We start from the raw sequence: 24,357 nt of genomic DNA, 5'->3' as shown, positions 1-24,357 counted from the left end.
CGCTCGAAGCTGAATATTACCAGTTTTCATTTGGACAAATATTCTAAAATAGGAGAGAATTCTTGGCTGCATATGGAAGGCTGTGACCTGAGCTACTGCCGAGAGCTGTGTCAAGAGAGCTGAAAGATCACAGCAGGCGGAAGCGAGATGATGGTGGGCGGTGTAGAGACAAGGGGAGTTCTGCTAGGGAAGTGAATGTGGTCGTAAAATGGGCTCTAATTTGCTGCTCTGACACTAGTATAAGTACAGTCGCCATGGTAAACCTAGGATACACCGAATCAACGTTGGTGAAAGCGAAGCTATGTGAACAATATTTATTTAAGTAATATGTCGGGCTCTTAGCGATCGGAATCGGTAAAACATAGGATTTACCGGTAAATCTTAGGATTTACCGTACTTCGGGCATAGATTTACAGATATTAAGCTAGATTGAGTTGTTAGGCCAAAAAGTGTGTCCACATGAGAGGGTAAGGCTCCCCACAGACAGTCTTAAAAATTCATAATCTTAAAAAAACTTGTATGCAATCTGACAGTTCAAACTGACACTGACAAGACACTGACAGATCCGAACTGTCAGATTGCATACAAGTTTTTTTTAAGATTATGAATTTTTAAGACTGTGGGGAGCCTAAAGTTGAGGCTGGTGTGTGAATGACGCCATCAATGTCATAATTTGGGGATACCAGTCAATATTCAAAGTTACTACCAAATCTACTAATACCCAATTAAAGGTTTTGGTCATACGTGCGAGAGGGACACCAGCCCCAACTTTGACCCTCTCATGTGACACACTTTTGCTAGTCTGACAAGAACGGCTTTCTGCACTGGTGATAAGGTTCAATTTAGTATGGCAAAAAAAGTGTGAGCTCAGTCCCTATTGAAAGTCCATGACTTCGGGCTTTTATAATAGCCTTCAGAACGTGTTTTTCGCGATGCAACTGGCGCGTGGCTTGTTGGATTAACGATTAATGGACTCGGAGAAATTTTACGGAAGTTAATGAGTCCCTTAACATTTTTTAAAGTTAATCCGTTAATCGAAATGTAAGTTTCATTAATTAACGATAACGGATTAACTAGTTAATGCCCAGCTACAGCGCCGGCCTGTGCACTCGATCAGGGTAGAGCGAGTTTGAGTTTCGGCGCCCCTTGGTAAGGTTTCACTACACGTAGGAAAATAAATCGCGAGCGTAGCGAGCGCGAAATTTTTTCATAGTAATGCCGTCATTTGAAGATTAACGCAATACAGAATTTATGGATTTCATCATACAGATACATAGTACGAAAGGGATCATCCATTAATTACGTCACACATTAGGGGGGAGGGAGGGGGTCGACGAAGTGTGACAATGTGTGACACCGGGGAGGGAGGTCCTAAATTTCGTGACGTCACATTTCAAAATCTATCATAATCTAAGGGTTAAAACACGAACTTTAAACTGTTACTTTATGAAAACCTCTTAAACATATACAAATACAGGATGTCCGGTAACTGGATGAAAAGTCGAAATTAGGCGATAGTATAGGCCATTTAGAGCATTCTTTAGCTATAAATGTCTTGGACAAAACTTGATTCGTCGTTTTTTTTTAAACTTCTCAGTGAAAACTCCAAAATTTCAGACTAAATCGATAAGCGTACTCTTGTTACTGTAGGTAATTGTTTTGGTTTTATTTCGTGTTGTAAAATGTCCATCGTATACCATAAAATAAATTTGTCTAAGCCATGTACAGTCAACGAATTGGCCACTACAACCATGTCAAAGTGACAAGCAGTAAGAGATTTCTTACAATCTGATTTATAACGTCACTATGACATAGTTCTACAGTGGCCTAGGGTTCCAATTGGTTGACTGTACATATAGCTAAAAATGTTCTAAATGGCCTAGACTATCACCTGTTTTCGGCTTTGCATCTGGTTATAAAATTAAATATAAGATACTAATTGTTATGTCGACCGATTCAGAATGTGGAATCTTGAGCGTTTCGGTGTGTTCAAGGCACGTAAGTTAAATAAATTTGTCACATACACACACCAACACGTGGAAAATATTAACTGCAAAACATGAAACAATTTAGTTTGATTGATTTTTTTTTTAAATTTAAGTATCAAAATTATCATTCAAATATATATTCTACAAGCCACAGCCAGCTCAAGTTAAAATTTATATGAAAATACTTGGCACTCTTTTAGATAAAATAAAACTTTGTCATTCGTTTTTGAAGTACCTATCAAGAGAGCCTTTACCTGCTGGTGTGGTGAAGAATAATTGAAGTACATAAATAGAAATAAGATTGATTTCAAACCGCTGTTTTCATTCAATAATTTCTACGTGTAAATTTGCAAAATATGTGACGTCACACTAGGGAGGGGGGAGTCTAACAAATGTGACCAGCTGTGACAAGGAGGGGGGGAGGGGTCAAAAATAATGTTTTTTAGTGTGACGTAATTTATGGATGATCCCAAAGGGACAAATGGTTGAACTTTCGTAGACGCACCCTAGTATAGTTACGTGTGGCTGAACGTGGATATCATAATGTAAATACATAAAATAACAAACAAAATAGAGCACTATAGTGGCTAAGTCAGGAAAGCGAATTCGGATTTTTTCCAAAGTAACTAAAAGAGAACATATAAACAGTAGGCGCCAGCGAAGCGAGCGCGATTTTTTTTACTCGATTTATGAGGACTCAACTCAACCCGCTAGCGGGGAATCCGCGAACTTTCAAGCTTTTATGTTCTGCAGAGCTGCGGTCTTTGACGTATTTTGGGGTATTTTGACTTCACAGGGCGCCTATGTTCCCGACTTTTAGGCCTTAATATATTTCGCCATCACTATTAATTTTATAATACTAAGAGTTAATTAAGAGCTTAACTGCGGGCTCGATCGTCACCGTCGAGATGCCTATTTCGTTATTTTGCCACTAAGTGATCTTAGTGCTTTGAAGTTCGCTCACCATCTGCTGTGACTCACAAAATTGCGCCTCCCTGAAACGTTTTGCGCCTTTGGCTTTATGAGGAACTCCGCTTTGGACTATCAGGTAGACTCATATTATTGCATTTGGATAGCGACTTTACTTTGTCGTTCGCTGCATAACAATGTGGCTCGTCAAGGGCTAGAATCCTCCTTTTACGGCGCCCTAGCAACATCGCCCTTATGAATGTTTGGCAATGTGGTGCAACTTTCCACTTAATCTGAATTACAAATCTAGATTTTAAATAGTGGATTAATTCCCGACTCCTCTCGCCATTTTGTGATATGTGCGCGCCCACGCAACGTATAATTTTTTTGTATGGATTTTTCCACATTCTCGATTTTGGCGCCCCCTTACCATGTGACGCCTAGAGCGGCCGCTCCACTCGCTCTACCCTTAATCCGGCCCTGCCCAGCTATGACGATAAGTTTGCAATGATTTTCACAGCCTCGCCAGTACGAGTCGCGGCACGTAACTTTAGCGCTGACCGTTATTGCGCAGAAGCAGAAGTCAAAAGGGGGCGAATGGTATGCGTCCCCATGTACAGCTATTCCCTCCACATTTCACTCAGCGCTAAAGTTACGTCACATCTCGGACACTGGCGATAAAATATATGAAAGAAGCGCGTTCCTAGCACACATTCTAAGCTCGTGTAGGTGAACGCGTGCTATGCTTGTATGGGTGAAATATGACAGGCCGACTGTTCGCGTTTTTGACAGGCGGTAACTGTGAGGTAACCGAGAGGGGGTGGGCGGCACTTTCAGCGGGGAGCGGGAGTGGCCATACTGTACGATAGTACTCTTTATTATACTGTGGTTACGTGCCACCACTTGTAGGCTTCCCACAGACAGTCTTAAAAATTCATAATCTTAAAATAAACTTGTATGCAATCTGACAGTTCAAACTGACACTGACAAGACACTGACAGATTTGAACTGTCAGATTGCATACAAGTTTTTTTTAAGATTATGAATTTTTAAGACTGTCTGTGGGAAGCCGTACAGATGTTGTTTATACGTCAAACTTTGATAAAAATAAATTATGACGTTTACTAACCCTTGCAGAGACGGGGCTATCTATTAAAATCATTGCAGACTTATCTTACGCAATATAATACGAAAATCCTTGTATATGTTAACGCGATGTCCTGATAATTATGTCGTACGGGCTCTTCTCAAGGTGTAGATCTAATAAGCCCTAAAGTGATCGGCTGACTAAACAACGTTGTATTGTGGTAGTCCTGTCTGTTACGACCTTTATATGAAACGATGATTTTATCGTATCTGTGGCGGGTTTTTGAAGACACGTCAATATTAAATTTATTCGCGAAGTAGCCCTAGCCGAAGTAGAATAACATGGGTAACAGGACTAACAGGCTACTACAGGCTTCGTTTTGTTAAAAACGTTTTAAATTACTTCTAAAGAGTGAAATCTACACTGTATTATTTAATTGTGGTTTTTAGAAAGGATACTTTTTGTGATCTAGGTAAGTGGAAACAAACTGTTTTATTTATTTATTTAATCTTTATTGCACAAAGAAACACAACGTACAATAGGCGAATTAATGCCATACGGCATTCTCTTTTCTCGTATATAAAAAGTAAAAAGACTCAGGTATATGAACTCTAATACCCTTCTCTCTGCTGATATTTATTCATGTATTTATATCCAGAGCCTGTGGTTCTCTTAATTTTATCACAATTGACTTACTTACTACCTAGGTGTATTGCTATTTCCGATTGCGTTTGTAGAAATATTGTAATATGTCATTTTGTATTTACTGCACAGTTACTGTTATTTTCTTCAAGGATACGCTGAGTTCACTTCTCCATTCAAATGTAAACCTCATCTGGATATTGAGATTATGTAAAATGTTTTAAAAATATCTGTAAAGTAATGACATACAAGTTATTAATTCTTCTAACACTCACAATTAATGATTAGAACAAAATAGCCACATAAATACAGCCTGTAATGTCAATATCCAGAGAGTGAAATGAGCAGCTCATTCCTCTACTCAATTCTCTTACATATTTTTTGGTATCTTTGTGCTAGTGTGCTTCCACATTCACCAGTTTTCTTTCTCACTCAGATTATCAAAAACATATTAATTTTTATATAGATAGATGATAAGCATTGCAAGCAGTGCAGCAAAAAGGTTTATAAACATAATTTAGCCAAATTAATGGAAACTGGGGCACTAGCCATATGCAATATTTTAGCTTGGTTTTAAAATGCCCTATGCTCTGCAAAAACTGTTTATTATCTACATATATTGTTTACTAGGTGAGGTATTATATACATTACTAAATTTGGTCCTCCATATGAAAACTGAAAGTGATAATTATGATACCAAAATTGCAGGTATTGGTTTTACTAATAATCAGTGATCGGATGCGGGGGTGTCATTTCGCAGGATCTCAGGGCGTAAGCTTAGTATGGATATGGCTTTTAGCCTCGGGATTCCATATGAAATGTTTAAGTTTATGTTAAATGTTATAAATGTATATTATTTTAACAATTTTTTAGCATAGAATATTATATTGATGAAATATGAAATAGGTACACTAGTTTTGGCATTTATGCAAATAAAGACAACAAACATGTTGTATCTTTTGATATTTGTGTTTTGCTTTTCAAATCCTCCTTGCAAGTATGCTTACCTAACTCGGTATTTATAATTTTCTATTGTTTTCTTTTATGAACAGGCAATAAAACAATAAAACTATGGGAACGGAATAATTCGCGTGTAGTGAATTTAGATCTCAATATTTCGTACCCTTTATAGCGTTCATGGTCAACGGGAGACTGAGGAAAAACTACAATGTGGAAAAATTACCCATTTACAAAAAAAAAACCGTTAATAATAGGTACAATTTTTAATTGATGTTTGATGTTTTATTTAATGATTGTACCATTGTACCTTTTAAATGTTAAAAGTAATGTTGAATGAACAGTATGACAAAATATTGTATTATTGTGTCCTCTTAATTTAGGTCAATAATATTTACTGTGAAACAATATGAGTCCCGTAATCCCAAGTCGTATCCACGCTATGATTAATGTTTGAGGTCATTCATCCGAAATCGCACACCCTAATCCCATCACTGCTAATAATACTAATGTTAAGAAAAAAGATAGATAAGGCTTCGCTGCTGCGCCTGGTTCGCATGATTTGATTAGTTATGCAAAAATGCAATTATATCAATAAATATCTTAAAATTGATATTGTATCACTTAATATTTAGATTTATCCTGTTTCCGATTGAGTTTCATTGTGCTTTGTAGTGTGTAATTAAGTTAAACTTTATCATGTATGCTTCTAAAAGTCAAGTAAATGGAATATATGTTAGAGAAAATATAGTTGTTTCAAGATAAATTATTAATACCTAAATAGAAGATTTTCTGGCTAAGGGGTCTGGTTGTCACATATTTTTTATTTGTAGTATGTTCACCAGTAACATGTTGTTTCAGGCAATCCAACACATTACAATGAGATTATTTCTTAGCCTGTTGTGTCTAACAGTAATACTCCACTGTTCCTATGCTCCTCCGGTCACTCCCGATAAGTCTGATGAAAAAGATAGCGAGATTAAAGATGATCTGGTAAGAACCAATATAAGTAATGTTACTTAATTTAGTAATAACAAATGCTTGAGTGCATAATATTTGTACACAATTTATGTAGACTTTTTTTTTCGTATGTAGTCTTCTGCATTAATTTACAAGGTGACTGTAATATACTCAGAGATCGGACAGACTGTCCGATCTCTGAAATTGAATATACTAGATTATACTATACATATAAATAGACTAGAAATTTAAAATTAGACCAACTCCAAAATTGACATAAATAATAAAGAGTTACGTTTTTGACAATAATTTGAAATTTTTAATAACAGGAAGAGTACATGGAATACCACCGCTACTTGAAAGAAGTTGTGCAAGCCCTGGAGAGTGACCCTGACTTCAGGGAGCGCTTGGAAAAGGCAGATCAGGAGGATGTGCGGGTAAGTGATCCATGTTTATAAGTTTCATAACTTATAAGACAAGTCTAAACACATGATAGTATTTAATTTTATGAGACGGGCATTTTCGTGGAAATAAGATTCAAAACCTTTTTTTCCAAAATAGGTAAATTTAATGTTTTTCCTGCTCAGAATCACGAGCCCTAAGTATATGTGTGGGTGATGATATGAACGTATTATTTATTATATTGATTGTAAATAATATTGTTAATAGTTGTCGCAGCAAATTGCTTATAGTTGTCATGCTTTCTAAATTATTTTTCTCATTGCACCCACATTCGCGAATTTCTGTTTTGCCCTGTGGTTGACTGGTAGAGAATGCCTTACGGCATTAAGTTCGCCATTTATATTTATTTTTCAATTGTGCAGTAAAGTTTAAATAAATAAATAAATAATAAATAAAATTTACCTACCATAGAAAAAGAAATTGTGATTGTTCTCGCGAAAATGCCCAGACACTGATTTGTCACATATACTTAATTCAAAATAACCATTCACTCAGGGAATGCTTTTCTGCATGAGAAAGTCTGTCTCGGAGAATTCTGCTTCATTAATGTTTTTAGCCCCTTGGGATCCAGGTATTTGCGGAATACCGCGGTTAGTATACGATTTTAGTTAATTTATTACGAATTGGAGGATTTAATACGACTATGAAATGAATACAATTTATTGATATTAAATTGAAATATTTTCATACATTTTTGGCTTTTTAGTACATTACGGTAAGTTGACTCCTAGTAAACAATTGATACTGGTTAGGATTGGAATAAATTGGCATTTGCCTACATTGAATTCCCTATCATTATGTATCCAGTATCCGCTTAATATCCTTCAGTTAGGATGTCCAAATGCCCCAAATGGGTACTGACTGATACCTATACCGGTCCCAGGGGCACTTAGTGTATTAAGGTCAATGTGGCCAAATCTGCGTGAAACTTCGTACATAAGCGTAGGTATATTTGTTCAAACATCGGTGACAATGACAAAGAACAGACTGCTTTTGATTGCTAATTCATCTAAAAGATAATGGCTGCTATAAAATCGCCACAGACTGATTTAGTAACATATACCTTTACTATGTTCCTTATATGACTAAACCTAAATCACCCAAAGACTAAATAGCGAGTAACACATGAGCAATATTAATCATTTCGTAGGTGGTTCGTCACGCATGCGTCACTAAATGTAAACTAAACTGTTTTAGTTTATACAGAGTGTAGCATAGTGTGAGCTGCATATTTATAAACATCAAAAATTGTTATGAATGTTTAATCTACTTGTGTATATTCGTCATCGAATTGCGCCGGTTTCTATGATATTGCGAATCTATTTTGGCGTCATATTGCCTTCATTTGACTCCCAAAAGTGATATAAAAAAATACATCCTACTGTAGACTGCGCCTGCACGTATACCTAAGTATACAAAACACGTTCATAATAGTAATTTAAATCGAATTAAGGTGATGACGCGAGAGGATAAGAAAATACTATTTATTAAGATCCTACGCATATATTCGACGGCCCTGATTTTTAAAGTGGAGATAGTTGAAAATGAAAATGAAAATGAAATATTTATTTTTCAAGTAGGCATATTACAATGCGCATATGAACGTCAAATAAAGCTACGCCGGCTCTAACCCTACGCCTCAGCCTCGAGAAGATTTCAGTCCCCCTCAGTTGGGTGGGATAGTCATAGGGCTTACGGAAAAAAACTGCATTTTATGCAGAAAGCAAGCCACTTTGCACAGTGATACTAGGGACCAATACAAATGATTTCATCCGAGGAAACACGATTTTCATCCACTAGAATTCAAGATGGCGGACATTTTCCAAAATGGCGGCCGCATATTTTTAAAAATTTATAGAATCACAACGGCTGCACCGATTTTGATGGTTGGGGTGTCTATCAGTTCGTATTGAAGCGCTTATTAATATAAAAAAATAAAGTCATAAAAAAATAAGATGGCGGCCGAATAATAAGAAAAATATGAAATTTTCAAACTTTTTTTTTCATTCTCGTGAAATTTACCAATAAATTTTCTATGATATGGCCACATTTGTATGTATTTAAATTAAACCTGATAATATTATCTATACAATCTAATAAAAATCATGAAAATCCGTTGAGTAGTTTTTGAACTATACCCATTTCAAATGGAGCGCGCGGATTTGAAAGACGTTTTCGCACATGATGTAAAAAAATTGGAATCATAACGGCTGCACCGATTTTAATGGTTGGGGTGGCTATCAGTTTGTATTAAAACATTTATTCATATAAAAATTAAAATCATTTAAAAAAATTAAAGATGGCGGCCGAATAATAAGAAAAATATGAAATTTTCAATTTTTTTTTAATCTCACGAAATTTACAAATAGTTTTTCTACGATATGGTCACATTTTTATTTATTTAAATAAAATCTGATAATATCATCTGCAAAATAAAACAAAAAACGTTAAAATCCGTTCAGTAGTTTTTGAACTATACGCATTGCAAATGAACCGCGCGGGTATGAAAGAAGTCTCGTACCGCTATACACGCAAGACTGATTATTTATTTTGGTCACAACTTACTATATTACTATTCAGAATCAATGTTTTTAGTATTTATATACATTATTAGTATTTTATTCCGAGTTTAGGTATATTTAGATAACCCCCGTAAACTTTGATGGTCATAATTTTTATTTTAATACGTAAAATAACGTAAATGCACATAACATAGTATTTGTATTAATAGCAATTGTCCTTTCCGAGGACTCCAGAGATAATTTTCGACAACTTCTGTAGGGGTTACAGAAATATAGAAGTCGCTATGTATAAAATAACTTATTTTCTGCTTCTCGTCTACTTAGTCTACGTTTCGAGATGGTTTGCTTGTTATACGAAAAGGAGCGTATGTTTTGTAGTGCTGACGATGTTGGTGGGATGCTGGTTATTAATTTTGGTTGGAAACGGTTCCTTGCGCACCAAGTTCACCGATAAATGTGGAGTCTGCGGATCATATATAGGCCGCACCGCAGGTGAACTTTTCAAGCTTGGCCATTATTCCTCCAGGAAGACCCTGTTATGTTAGTATGACAACCAACAAGGCTTGTTCCAGAAACTGTAGCCTGTTGATGTTATTAGTGTGGTGATTTTTTTTTTCTAAACAATTTACTTCCTCAGAGAACATTTGTTCTGCTATTTCAGGGTAAACCATAGGAACGTAACCGGAAGAAGCTGATAGCCTCATTGTACCTCGCGCAAAAGATATGGTGGAACAGGGACTCACGTGTATCATCAGATCTTCCGATACAAATGTCTTGGTATTTAAATAAAAAACTACTGAAGTCTGAAGTACGGGTGAAGGATAGACGCAAAGTCAGTGGCCAGATTCGGGTTTGGACCTAGCTTAGAGCCCGAAAGGTCTTTGCCTCATGAAGAGGCCTCGAGTGAGTTCAGGGTGGTAACGGGTACCAGTGTCCCATGCCCTTTGTTGTTTGAGTTTATCTCGCAGTTTGTAGCCGTGGAGGCTTTCAAGATGTTACTTGCGAGATCGGACGTGATGTAAATGGAGGCAGGAATGTCGGCAAAACGACACTTTACGAGTGCCTAAGCCGCCAAACCATACCGGAAAACAGGCCTGAGTCCATGCTTGCTCACTAAAATATGTGTTAAGAACGGTCCCAATTTGGCATTTAAGCATGGGATCTATGGAGCTAATTATATTGGGAAATTTCCAAGTCTTATCTAGTATATTTTCTTAATATTTTAAATGAGAATAACCTGCCAGAGTATAAGTTATAAAATAGCCAACACTTTGGATCCTGGAAGACCGACTGCTCTTCGTGGTTTTCACGTCTTTACGTCTGACACCACTTCTTTTTTCAATACAAAAGAAAAAAATCATGTTCTAAAACATTGTTTGCACCCCCTGAAGTTATACCAGCTTTGATAGAAACATCGCAGTAACTACAAAGTCTTCCTGCAGGAATAATCGCCATGCTTGAAAAGTTCACCTGAACTTGGTGAGCAAGAAACTGATGTTTACCACCAAAAATAAATTAGTAACCAACATCGGCAGCACTTGCGCTCCGTGTCGTATAACAACGCCCCATATTCTGGATATTACTTCTGTGCCTATGCCATCATCCTGGGGTTGGAAGACGTACAATGATAGTTGGGTACAGGGGGCCGATTTTTGAGTCTCACGGCGTTCGTGTGTGCGTACGATGCGGATGTGCCCCCGATCGGCCCCCTGCAGTGGTCTGAAAACAGGGAGATATGGTATGAATGGGAATACTTGGACAATTGCGGTTGTGAAACAGGCTGCGAAACAATACGCTGTACGTGTTGTGGGTCTACCCTGCGCAATGCAAATAATGCAATGTAGTACATTTGCACAGGCAGCTGCCAAAATAAAAAGTATTTTGCAAAAATGATATTTTAAATTATTATTTATTCATTATTTCCTTGTATTTTGATATTATTTTGAATCACTCTTCTATCTTTCAGTATAACCTAGACGAGAAGCAAAAAATAAGTTTGTATTAATATATGTTTCCGTAGGCTACAGAAGTTGTCGGAGATTAACTCTAGCCTTGAAAAGGAGAAGTGATGCAAATGTTATGTGTACCTATTTAAGTTCTTTTACGTATTAAAATAAAAATTATGACCATCAACGTTTACGGGGGTTATCTAAATATACCTAAACTCGGAATAAATTACTAATAATGTATATAAATACTAAATACATTGATTCTGAATAGTAATATAGTAAGTGGTGACCAAAATAAATGCGTATAGTTCAAAAACTACTGAACGGATTTTAACGTTTTTTGTTTTATTTTGCAGATGATATTATCAGATTCTATTTCAATAAATAAAAATGTGACCATATCGTAGAAAAACTATTTGTAAATTTCGTGAGAATAAAAAAAATGAAAATTTCATATTTTTCTTATTATTAGGCCGCCATCTTTAATTTTTTAAATGATTTTAATTTTTATATGAATAAATGTTTTAATACAAACTGATAGCCACCCCAACCATTAAAATCGGTGCAGCCGTTATGATTCCAATTTTTTTCACATCACGTGCAAAAACGTCTTTCAAATCCGCGCGCTCCATTTGAAATGGGTATAGTTCAAAAACTTCTCAACGGATTTTCATGATTATTATTTTATTATGTAGATAATATTATCAGGTTTAATTAATATATATAAAAATGTGGCCATATCATAGAAAATTTATTGGTAAATTTCACGAGAATGAAAAAAAAGTTTGAAAATTTCATATTTTTCTTATTATTCGGCCGCCATCTTAATTTTTTTATGTTTTTAATTTTTTATATTAATAAAAGCTTCAATACGAACTGATAGACACCCCAACCATCAAAATCGGTGCAGCCGTTGTGATTCTATAAATTTTTAAAAATATGAGGCCGCCATTTTGGAAAATGTCCGCCATCTTGAATTCTAGTGGATGAAAATCGTGTTTCCTCGGATGAAATCATTTGTATTGGTCCCTAGTATCACTGTGCAAAGTGGCTTGCTTTCTGCATAAAGTGCAGCTTTTGACCATAATTTCGCCGTAAGATGTGCTTTCTTATCTAACTGTGTCCTCTATACATAATACAATTATTTTAATTGCTGAGCTGGGAGGGGTAATCTCAAAGCAGTGTCAGGTAACTTATTATAAAAATGAATGCATTGCCCAACAAATGACTTCTGTACTTTACGGACACGAAACTTCTTTATTTCGAAAGTTAAACAGATGGAGAGTGACATAGGCTATTTTTTGTCTCTTTCTAACCCATTATGTTTTATTTGTCCTCGTGTAGTCGGGTAAGATAGCAGAGCAGCTGGACTTCGTGAACCACAACGTGAGGACCAAGCTGGACGAGATCAAGCGGCGCGAGCTGGAGAGACTACGCCATTTGGCTACGAAGGTATGTTGGCACATCGTGTTTGACTACATTTAATACTTTTGTCATCGTGTGGCAACAACCACATCCATTCTCCATAGGCACTTGTCCCACCAAGAGCGAATAAGCGACGAGCTATCGGCGATAGAAACGAACAAAAGATAGTCGCTTCTCTGTAAAAAAAAGAGACGCAATGATGTTTTATAGTTCATCGCTGAGTGACTGTGACTGAGTTCGTTCTACATGCTAAGTAGATAGGTTTGCTTGATCTATGGTAGTTATGTATGAAATCTGTGGTGCTAGTTGCTAGTCGTGGCTACAACTAGATAAATGCAAATATGTTGTGGCCAAAAATGTTGATATTATAAATTTTAAAACAGAGTTCACTACATATTAATCTTGTTCACAGCAATACGAGTTGACAAATCACCTGGACACGGACATGGGAAAAGTACCTACTAACGAGCACTTGGACCACAACAACCCTCACACCTTCGAGATCGAGGATCTGAAGAAACTCATCAAGAAGACCACTGCTGACTTGGAAGCAGCGGACAAGGAGAGAAAGAAACAGTTCAAGGTCTGTAGTTATATTATCAGATTAATAATGCAATATACTACGGGCCCGCCCCGGTGACGCGTGACGCACGAAGACTATCATAAAAATGGTTATAGTAATTTACCCATAAAAGATAGACATATGCTATCCCGGCCTTTTTTGTAGACCTATATACGAGGTACAGTTCCACCATACATAGTTTTATTATATCTCAATCGGTATAGGCAGCGTATTTGATTAAAGCTTTACCTCCTTATTCATAAACGCTCACTAAAGTTATCAAGCCGATAAAGTTCGCCCCTTTCTATAGGGAACTTGACTGTAGTTAAAAGAAAATATTTTATAACATGGACGGACTAAAGCATCACATAATTTTATAAGAAAGACATGGACAGAAGTAATTTTTAAATCCAATTTCTATTTAATAAGTCAGGTAGGAATATATAAAGTAACTGAGTTGACCGTGACGTCACTCAATTCGATTTCATATAAATTCCATATTAGCAAGTCGTCCAAATTCGTTTTGACAGTTCTTAAAAAGAAGCTGTTTTGACTAGGAGGCAAGTAGCCTATTACACCAATATGTCGGAAAGGGGCAAACGAACTTTATCGGTTTGATAACTTTAGTGAACGTTTATGAATAATAGTATATATTTTACATGTTCATGACATGACATGAAGAGAAATGGTTGTATGAAAATTATATTTTGAAACTGTACATTCCACAGGAATACGAAATGGAGAAGGAATTCGAGAAGCACCAAAAACTGGAATCATTGGATGAGACTCAAAAGAAAGAGTACTTAGAAAAGGAGAAACAGGAGGAGGATGCAAAGAAACACCATAAGCCGGTAAGTACCCATCGAATAATCACTCAATTGTAATAGGCCTTTTGACAACAAAGTGGGACTTTGCTGCGAAAGGGCACAAATGAACCCTTATTCTGCATACACCGTGATTTTATTGAATTCCGTCAACTTCGGCATATAGTTAGGTCCATTATAGGAAACAGAATAGCATAGTTAGTTTTTTTTAATTCGTAACTTTTTTCTGAAAAATCCTATACACCTGCAATAGGTGTTACATCAATTGCTGTTAAGAAACGGGCTTTGTGTGGTCGATATGTAATTGACATGTCATAGTTTTATATTTTTATATTTTATATTTTCCTATAATGGCCCTATTAACGGAATTCAATAAAAACACGGTGTATACTTTACAGTCACTGTCAAGTCAGACTACTATGTATTGTATGTATGTTAATGTACTCCCACAATTTGTCACGTCTATGTAATTAAACTCTGTGGCGACTGCACAGTTAGCTTAGACAGACTTGAGTATTGATTCAGCGCTTACCAATTTAGAAATAGCTTACGTGGCCTAATGAGTCACTATACGTTTTCACGGTACATTATTCCAAGGTAAATATTAATCGAACATGGATATCGATTTTTTCCTCTATGATTAACAGTCTTACACGAAACGTATGTACCCACGCGGCTAGCGTGACTGGGTAAAGTTTACGCCTCACACTGCTAGTTAGGTATAAATACATGGGTCCTAAGTTTTTTAGAATTCCTTATAAAAATAACGTAAATTTACCAATAATTATGTGTGTAAAGTTCAAAGTATACGTATCGAAAAAAACTCATAAATATGGATATGCTTTTGAGTACCTAAATGCGTGCACCCCGTACTTGGATGTACTAATAGTAATACGAAAATATCTTAGCTCCTCGAGTGTCAGACTAATTTAAATATTTACAACTTCTTAAACAAAATAGAAGTACGTAACACAAGGCTACCTTGTTGCGAAATTGGCTATAAAACATTTTAATAATTTAAGGGCCATTATCATTTGCCTTGACCACGTAAATCATTATTGGCAGAGTATTCTTTCAATCAATGTTCAAACCTCTTATTTTAATTTCATGGGAAACTAACAATAAATCTAAATTGTAATTTGAAAGTTCATCCAACCGAGTTATTCACATTGTTACTCTGATACTAGATGCACCATCCTGGTTCTAAGCAACAGCTCGAAGAGGTGTGGGAAAAACAGGACCACATGGACCAACAGTTTGACCCTAAAGCTTTCTTCATGATGCATGGTGAGTCACAATATACCTCATTTAACTTATTTGTTGTCTGTGACAGCTGCGACACCCTGCGACCAGGCAACAGTTGTTAGACTTGTGGAAAACCGCCGATAATATGGACCCGAAAGACTTCAACCCAAAAGTGTTTTTCATGATGCACGGTAAGATCCAGAGCGTGCAGGTAGCGTAGAGTACGTAGGTCGTCGAAGAAGACGCTTCCACTCTTCTTCCTAATCGCTTAACGGTAGCCACTTACTTGGCGCCGCGACCTGACCCAAGTCTTACCTTAGCCTCCAACAGAAGAGCACGCCATTTCGCTCGGTCCACAGCGATGAGTTTTTATAGTATAACCCCTTTATTCATAAACGTTCACTAAAGTTATCAGGCCGATAAAGTTCGTTTGTCCCTTTCCGACGTATTGGTGTGATAAAAAGGGACAAACGAACTTTATCGGTTTGATGACTTTAGTGAACGTTTATGAAAAAGGGGGTTTAAGTCTGCAACTGCATCCTTTGAATAGGTACTTAAGTAATTCTGGCTACATAAAATAGTTATCGAAGTAATATATATAGACAAAAATAATATTGGGATTAGTTGTCAAAGCAGACCCCAGGATCCCATGAGCCGTGGCAAATGCCGGGACAACGCAAGGAGGATGATGAGACAAAAATAATATTCTGATAAAAAGTTTTACACTTGTATTTTAAGCGATTAGAAAGTCTAGTGAGGCGCGTCGTAATGGATGACATAAACGATAATTATTTTGTTTTCGTTGACGCTTTCTTTTTAATAAGGTATCTACAGTTAGTTGCATTCATAATTCACATAATTGTAGACCTAGATTTTCACCTAACATAATTATAAATATTGTTTGTTTGGTCATTGAGTGTAAGAATATTTGCGAGTAATAGAAAATAAATTTGGAAGGATCACATCTCCTGATCAGAGCCGGACCTAGCGGAGAACCATGCCCCAGGTGTCGTGTCCATGGGGACCGTCAAATTCATCGATTTAAATTTTCAATTTCATCAGTCATTTCATTTTTAGTTTTTACCCTGCCTCGAAAAAGTGAAGAAGTCAGACATGTATAATATTACGCAAACATGCAAAACATTGTGCAGTACCCGAAGACTCAGTAGCACATTGTAAATCTTTCTCTGACGCACTCATACGTTTGGCAGAGGGATAATTTTTAATTTACTAAGGGCCACTTGCAAGTGGGCCTCAGTGAACGTACCCAAACTACGCTTCCTTCCTCCGATAACTAAACCTAGTATACACGGAGGTCAGGGGAGGTATTTTGACCAAGCCTGGTATTAGCCCTAATTCTGTTTTCACATTATCAGATCCGATATCAGATGTCGGAAGGATTTCAATAGAAAAAATCCAATATGGCGCCTGTAATGTATGGGATATCGGTCCTACATCCGATATCGGATCGGATAATGTGAAAACGCACTAAGCGGGTCTCGTATTTTGGGTACGTTATCTACAGGCGGATATCTCTCCTATAGATAGATAGATATATACATTTATTGGTACTAATCATACACTGTCAAACATTGTTACAATTATGTAAAAAATAAATAAAAAATACAATCATTAAAGTAAAATTCCAATAAAATGATGTCTAACTTGATGGAATGTCCTTACACTCAAATGCCAAAACACCGATTTACGTCTTGTGTTTGATTACTAATGCAATAACTCGCTCGCACGCTACTTGGATTTTACAGTACATGCAACTGTTTAGTATTCAGTTTAGTTTGTACCACGATTGTTCATTGTTTAGTATTGTTTGTTATTGAGAATTGGTTTGTTGCATCCATTCTTTTGCACGATGAATAATTAGTTTGATGTTTTTTTAATCTTTTTAGCAAATTGTAATCTGGGTTTCTCTGTCACCATCTTAGAGGAAAATACCATTTATTTGATTCGTTTTCATAAAGTGTTTATATGTCGTACTAATACCTCAACGGTGATATGGATGTGAACAATAAGTTTGATGACATTTATTAATAGGCTTGTGCCGTTTCGTTCGTTGATCGGAGCGCTCCGATCTCGTTCAATCGCTCCCACGAACTAGTTCGCTCTTTTAGGTCTTTTGCTCATTTAGTTCAGCCAGACCAGCGACCACTGCGGTCGAAAAGATCAGAACGAATGGGACCGAATAGTGTCAAAATGATACGAATAGTCCACAGATAGTAACATTCCGGGCCGAAAGGTTGTAAGTAACCGAAGTTTAATATGAAAACTTGACTTTTTTTGTTGCTCTGCTAAGTAGCTCTCGCTCTCGGTCGGCGCAGTCACACATTCGTTCTCGATCCCAACCGCTCGCGCTCGCCGATCCTATACTGAACTAAATGAGCAAAGACCGATTCTCAGACCACGGTAAGATTCAGTTCATTTCGGTCATTGATGGGATTTTATTCCTAACAGTTCATAGTTCGTGAACGACACAAGCCTATTTATTAATCTGGGCGTACCTTGACTATTATTTTCAACGTAAAGTAAATAAATAGTACATTACGATACAAGTGCGTAAAAAAGGAAGTTCGAAACGAGTGGCGATAAACAGACACGACCGAAGGGAGTGTTTTAAATCGACACGAGTTACGAATTTCCTTTTCGCACGTGTATCGTACGACGTTTTTCAGTACAGGTGACCTTCCGAAGTTTCGACCTGACATATAATGAACCACTTCTCGCACTAGTGCGTAAAAAAAACACCATCTGTACTGAAAAGTATATTTTAATGTAATATAGAGTGATATAGACGCCCATATACGTATAGCATAATTATTTTGCCAGGCGAACAAAGTTGTTGTTAGACTGCTCACCCAAGCATGCATTCGTAAAATGTAATCTTTGGCGGTTCGAGGGTTTGTTTCGGAACTTTTCACACCACGAACGCGAGTAAAATATATAAATTAAATTAATTTACTACATACGTGTACCTGTACCTCCTATACATATATTTGTAAGGAAACCTGTTAGAAATTTGTATGACAAGAATCACTGGCATTATAACGGAGGAAACAAATATCGTATTGGAACTCCTTTTATTAATGAAAAGTTTAATTTTCATCTCTGATCGGTTTTTGTAGGACGACCATGATTGTCGACAATAATGTAATTAATTAGCTACCACTTCAAATGAGGAAAAATGTGGTACTGTTTTACTTACGATATGTTAGTGGACTATCCATCAACGTTTGGTGAATATAAAGACTGTATCGTTAAGTATGAGGACAACTTTGAGTAGCCGTATTTATTTGCTATTATATTTTTTTCTTAAAACAAGACATAGGCTTAATAAGGCACATAATAAGGTTCACATTTTGTCCTAGAAACTCGACGTAAAGCAAGTGGTTTAGACAGTATTGACTTAATCCTCCCGAGTAACAATTACGATTCCGGACAAATGCTACTAGAAAATTCACAAAGTGCGTAAAAAACGATACGATTGCGAAAAAAAATTGTACTGTGTGAACCTCAACGACATATGATCCACAAAGCAGAATATCTGGACATAGTCTAGCCATAGTTATTTTTAAGAAATAAAGTCAGGATCTGTGTATGGCGGCCATTTAGAGAATGTGGCATGGTGCTTCCTCTAACTCCGACTTTGATGTCGAATTTAACTATCATACACTGTTTATATCGATTTGGTTTAGGCACTGTTCAAACACCGTGAATGTCAATTAGACTTTGGCCTATGGCTAATTTTTTTATCTGTTTCTCTCATCCTGCTTGCATCAAAAATTTACGACAATCCGGAACGTTGCTCAAAATAGCGTTTTTTTTAATTATATAAATTCACCGCATTTATTCTGCAAGTACCCAATTGAAAAACCATGAAGAGGACTCTTAAAGAATATATTTTGGCAGCATATTAACCTTTGTTTGTTGAAATCGTGCAAACAGTCATTGAAATATTCTCAAATTAAGCCAGATAGGGGTTGTCCGAAATTTATTTGCTAGACCTTAATGAAAGTACCATAAAGTCTCTAAAATAAAATAAAAATTAGACCTTCTTATATCAAATAGTGCTTACCAATACCTTCAGATCATACTCTCGGAACATAATAATATAAAATTATGCACATGTCAACATTTAGACGAGGTTTGTTTTGTCCTTATACTTATCGATACAGTCCTTAGGTACCTGCTCGTGTCTTATAAAATAAATATCCCTGTATTCATTATTAAAATTTTAATCTAGATTTGGTAAATTAGCCACTTTTTCACTAGTCCTTGTCGAACAAAGAGAGTCGTTATAAGCCAGTGTATTAAATAACAATATTTTTTTTTTTTAAACCCGGCCGCGACATAATATATTGGACCGATTTTCATGAAACATGCCTAAGAACGCTCCCTACTAACTCAGCTTTCAAACAAAAAAAAAACTAAATCTAAATCGGTTCATCCGTTCGGTAGCTACGATACCACAGACAGACATACACACAGATAGACAGACAGACACGTCAAACTTATAACACCCCTTCGTTTTTGCGTCGGGGGTTAAAAAAATACATAAATATAGATGGTCCTTATTGTTATCCCTCTCGTTTTAATTAATTATTAATCAATTTACAACAATCATCCAAAATCAACAAAGCAAATATTAGAAAGACATTAAAGAGTAATGCTAGAGACATAGTGGTCATGCCATTCGCCATGTGCTCATGCGCAAAATCACGTTATTTTTCAATTTCAAACTGCCGAGGTTAGTCAGTTCTGTAATCAAGCAGAACTTAATTTTTCAGCAAATAAATTTATTTGGTAGGTAGATATTTCATATTTTGTTCTATATTTTACCTAATTAGATTTAATTACTCCTTAAAGTAATTACAGTACTTAGTTCTCGCAATTTAAGAAGAGTTTTTTAGTAAAGAGTGCAATAGTAATTACTGAGGCTATGTGCGATGACCACATTAATAAAATAATTGTTTGTAAAAGAATTTTCCAATCGCTCTTCGAGTAATCGGGAAACATACATAAAAAAACCGGCCAAGAGCGTGTCGGGCCACGCTCAGTGTAGGGTTCCGTAGTTTTTCGTATTTTTCTCAAAAACTACTAAACCCATCAAGTTCAAAACAATTTTCCTAGAAAATCTTTATAAAGTTCTACTTTTGTGATTTTTTTCATATTTTTTAAACATATGGTTCAAAAGTTAGAGGGGTGGGGACGCACTTTTTCTTCCTTTAGGAGCGATTATTTCCGAAAATATTAATATTATCAAAAAACGATCTTAGTAAACCCGTATTCATTTTTAAATACCTATCCAACAATATAATTATCACACGTTGAGGTTGGAATTAAAAAAAATATCAGCCCCCACTTTACATGTAGGGGGGGTACCCTAATAAAACATTTTTTCCATTTTTTATTTTTGCACTTTGTTGGCGTGAATGATATACATATTGGTACCAAATTTCAGCTTTCTAGTGCTAACGGTTACTGAGATTATCCGCGGACGGACGGACGGACGGACGGACGGACGGACGACGGACGGACGGACGGACGGACGGACGGACGGACAGACAGACATGGCGAAACTATAAGGGTTCCTAGTTGACTACGGAACCCTAAAAAGATCCCGACGAATTGAGAACCTCCTCCTTTTTTTGAAGTCGATTAAAAATGGCCGCTCTATAATTCGTGTTTATTCGTTGGTACACGAATGTTTTATGTTCACATACTCTTGTTCAGTTGCGACATTTATATTCACATACTCTTGTTCGCCGCGAGATAGATGACACGTCTTTGTCTAATTGTATTAATGACATTTATCTCGCGGCGATCAGCAGTTCTCTAAAAGTTTGTACAAAAATTAAGGAAAAAGTTAAATTTGTTTTTATTATTCCTATTTTGTTACCAAGATTTGTTTGATGAATTGAGATTTTAGTAAGTTTTATTTCGTCATTAAGGTTCCTTAGTATCTATATTTTCTTAATTGTAACAATTATCCTGTATCTTACGAAAGTCGACTTATATTACTAAATGTTGGTAACAAAATAGGATCAATTAAAATGTGCTGACGTGGCCATGTACAAAGTTGTCGGGAACTGGCGAACTGGTCATATTTGGTAGCTGTGCTTTAGTTAGTTTAAGCCATTTGCGAACAGACGTGGACGGCAACGGCGTATGGGACGCGGACGAGGTGAAGGCGCTGTTCATCAAGGAGCTGGACAAGATGTACGGGCCGGGCGGGCCCAACAAGGACCTGCGCGAGCGCGCGGAGGAGATGGAGCGCATGCGCGAGCACGTGTTCCACGAGAACGACCGCAACCGCGACGGCCTCATCGACTTCCACGAGTTCATGCTCGAGACGCAGCGCGCAGAGTTCAACCGGGACGAGGGTGAGCACAAACTCATTAACTAATTTTTATTTTCATCACACGCACACTGAGGGTCAGTTGCATCAATTACATTTGACAGACATCATCGTCACGCAACAGATGTCTATGGAACTTCCCATACAATAAAATATTAAGGACGCTTTAACGATGTCAGATGGTTTGATGCAACTGGCCCTAAATGTGCTCGCAGGCAGAGCGGGAGTTACAGAAAAATCATTCTTACTAAGGAGTTATTAAATTTCTAGTACCGTACTTTTTTAAAATATTTTTATATTGCATGTGTGATGAAAAACATTGTAGTTAACTCGTGGCGTAAAACTATTGCAAACTCGAGTACTTATTCTCGTTAGCAATATTCAACTTCCGCCCCACGTTGCACGACCAGTCTGGCGTAGTCGGCAACAGCAATATAATATTATGTATATTACGTAAGTATAGAGATAACAAAACGAAAGACAATTATATGCAAAAACTGATTTTAAAATAAATATTATGTCTTACTTTTTAGGCTGGAAACCGATCGAAGAAAACCAAATTTACACGCAGCAGGAATATGAGGAGTTTGAGAGGAGACGGCTAGATGAACTGAAATACCTGCAACAGCGAGGCTTGGTATGTAGTGTTTTCTACTTTATTTCCTAGAGTAAGTTTAGAGAAATAAAATAGTTGCTGTAATTAAAATAAGTTCAATAACTCAATAAGATATCAATGCCCTTATTATTTCGTTTTGATATTTTATGGGAGATGGCTTCTATCACAGGTTAAACTATTTTCCGGAGAATAACGTGTAAACTGGCTGCGTTACAGATTGACGCCCACGGTCGGCCGGTGCCGGGAGCCCACCACCAGCTCCAGCAGTACCAGCAGCAGCAGTACGCGGCGCAGCAGCAGGCCTACCACCAGGCGCAGCAGCAGGGCTACCACCACCCGGCCCAGCCTCATTACCAGCAGCAATACCAGGGACAACCTCCCCAGGGCCAGTTCCAAGGGCAACCGCAGGGTTACCAGGGATACCAGGGCCAGCAACCGCAGGGAGGATACCAAGCGCCGCAGGGACAGTACCCAGCTCAGCAACCTCCGCAAGGGCAGTATCCAGCCCAGCAACCTCCGCAAGGGCAGTATCCAGCCCAGCAACCTCCGCAAGGGCAGTACCCAGCCCAGCAACCTCCGCAAGGACAGTACCAAGCTCAACCACCTCAACAACAGTTCCAAGCTCAACCGCCACAGGCGCAGCCAGCCCAGCCTTCCACAGAACCAGGGCCAGCCCCAACAGTATCAAGCTAAGCCGGAACAAGCCCAGTTCCAGCAGCCTCAAGGTCAAGCGCCGCCGCAGCAATACCAGAATGTGAACCAGCAGCCGCCGGCGCCAGCGCAGGGTCACCCACCGGCCCAGGCACAAGCACCCGCTCCGGGCCACCCGCCGGCCCAGGGCCAAGCGCCGGCACACGCAGACACCCCTAAATAAGTAATCTCCAATCGAATGTAAAACTACTTTTTGATATAGTTCGCTTCAGGTTTTATATTGGTGGCTTAGACAAAGGAACAGAAATGCAAATGTTACAGTTTGATAGTTCTTCACCAACCCATAAGTTTTATTTTAACTATAAAACTCCCGTGAGACTCATACATATTTAAAAATATTTTAAGCGGGTTACTCACGTATTAAGTCGATATAGCGTTCGACATGTTTCGGTTCAATTTCGAGAACCTTTCTCAAGAGTAGCGACCCCGCCTTTACATGTCGAGAGCGCGACGCATACACCTATACCGATGCTATATCGACTTAATACGTGAGTAACCCGCTTAAAATATTTTTAAATACATACGTTTTATTGTTTATAAAAATCAAATTTACAGGTAGTAGCGCCCTAAAATAATAGCAAAATCTCAGTTACATCTAAAAACAACTTTTAAGATATCACACCAGTCATTTGTAAATTTAATTATATAATTATTGAAATATCTATAAGATCTTAAAATATCGATATGTGGCGAGCAATAAAACGATTTACAATTGACTTAGTGCGTTGTGGTATGTTGCTGTGCAACACAATTAATTTAGCTGTGCGAACCATGACTTGTGTCTCTTATTATTCTTCTGTCTGTATAGTATGTACAAAGATGTGTTTGCCTGTAATTTGTGGTTTTCCCTTTACATACAAACGCCTTTTAGCTGAAAATGGAAATCGCCGAAGGACACAACGTAAATCGAAGTCTCTACCTGTATCTTGGAATGAAATTCGCTACCTTTTTGGAACTGTTTTGTCCCAATATTTGTTTTAATTCACGTGTTGTGCCGAATTAGTGTCAGTTTCAAATTACATTACATATTTGTAATAGTTTATGATAGACGCTTTGAATTATAAATTGTTATGGCAGAATGTGGTTTCATTTATAGATAAGTTATATATAAGAGAGTTTATCATTCAG

The 24,357-nt window shown here is 37.2% G+C and overlaps 1 protein-coding gene across 1 annotated transcript; it reads left to right on the top strand.

Moving 5' to 3' along the window:
- The first annotated feature begins 4,276 nt into the window (after positions 1 to 4,276).
- Positions 4,277 to 24,305, top strand: LOC125241159 (nucleobindin-2-like). The gene is given in 11 exon segments (XM_048149504.1): positions 4,277 to 4,456; positions 6,445 to 6,576; positions 6,873 to 6,980; positions 12,821 to 12,928; positions 13,314 to 13,484; positions 14,192 to 14,314; positions 15,621 to 15,723; positions 21,694 to 21,927; positions 22,436 to 22,539; positions 22,735 to 23,160; positions 23,162 to 24,305. Coding segments are annotated over 10 exon segments (1,722 nt in total). The 5' UTR covers positions 4,277 to 4,456; positions 6,445 to 6,462; the 3' UTR covers positions 23,393 to 24,305.
- The last annotated feature ends 52 nt before the right edge of the window (positions 24,306 to 24,357 follow it).

Source organism: Leguminivora glycinivorella, chromosome Z, assembly GCF_023078275.1.
Source record: "Leguminivora glycinivorella isolate SPB_JAAS2020 chromosome Z, LegGlyc_1.1, whole genome shotgun sequence".
Classification (NCBI taxonomy): Eukaryota; Metazoa; Arthropoda; class Insecta; order Lepidoptera; family Tortricidae; genus Leguminivora; species Leguminivora glycinivorella.
This window is presented reverse-complemented; position numbering and strand designations above follow the sequence as displayed.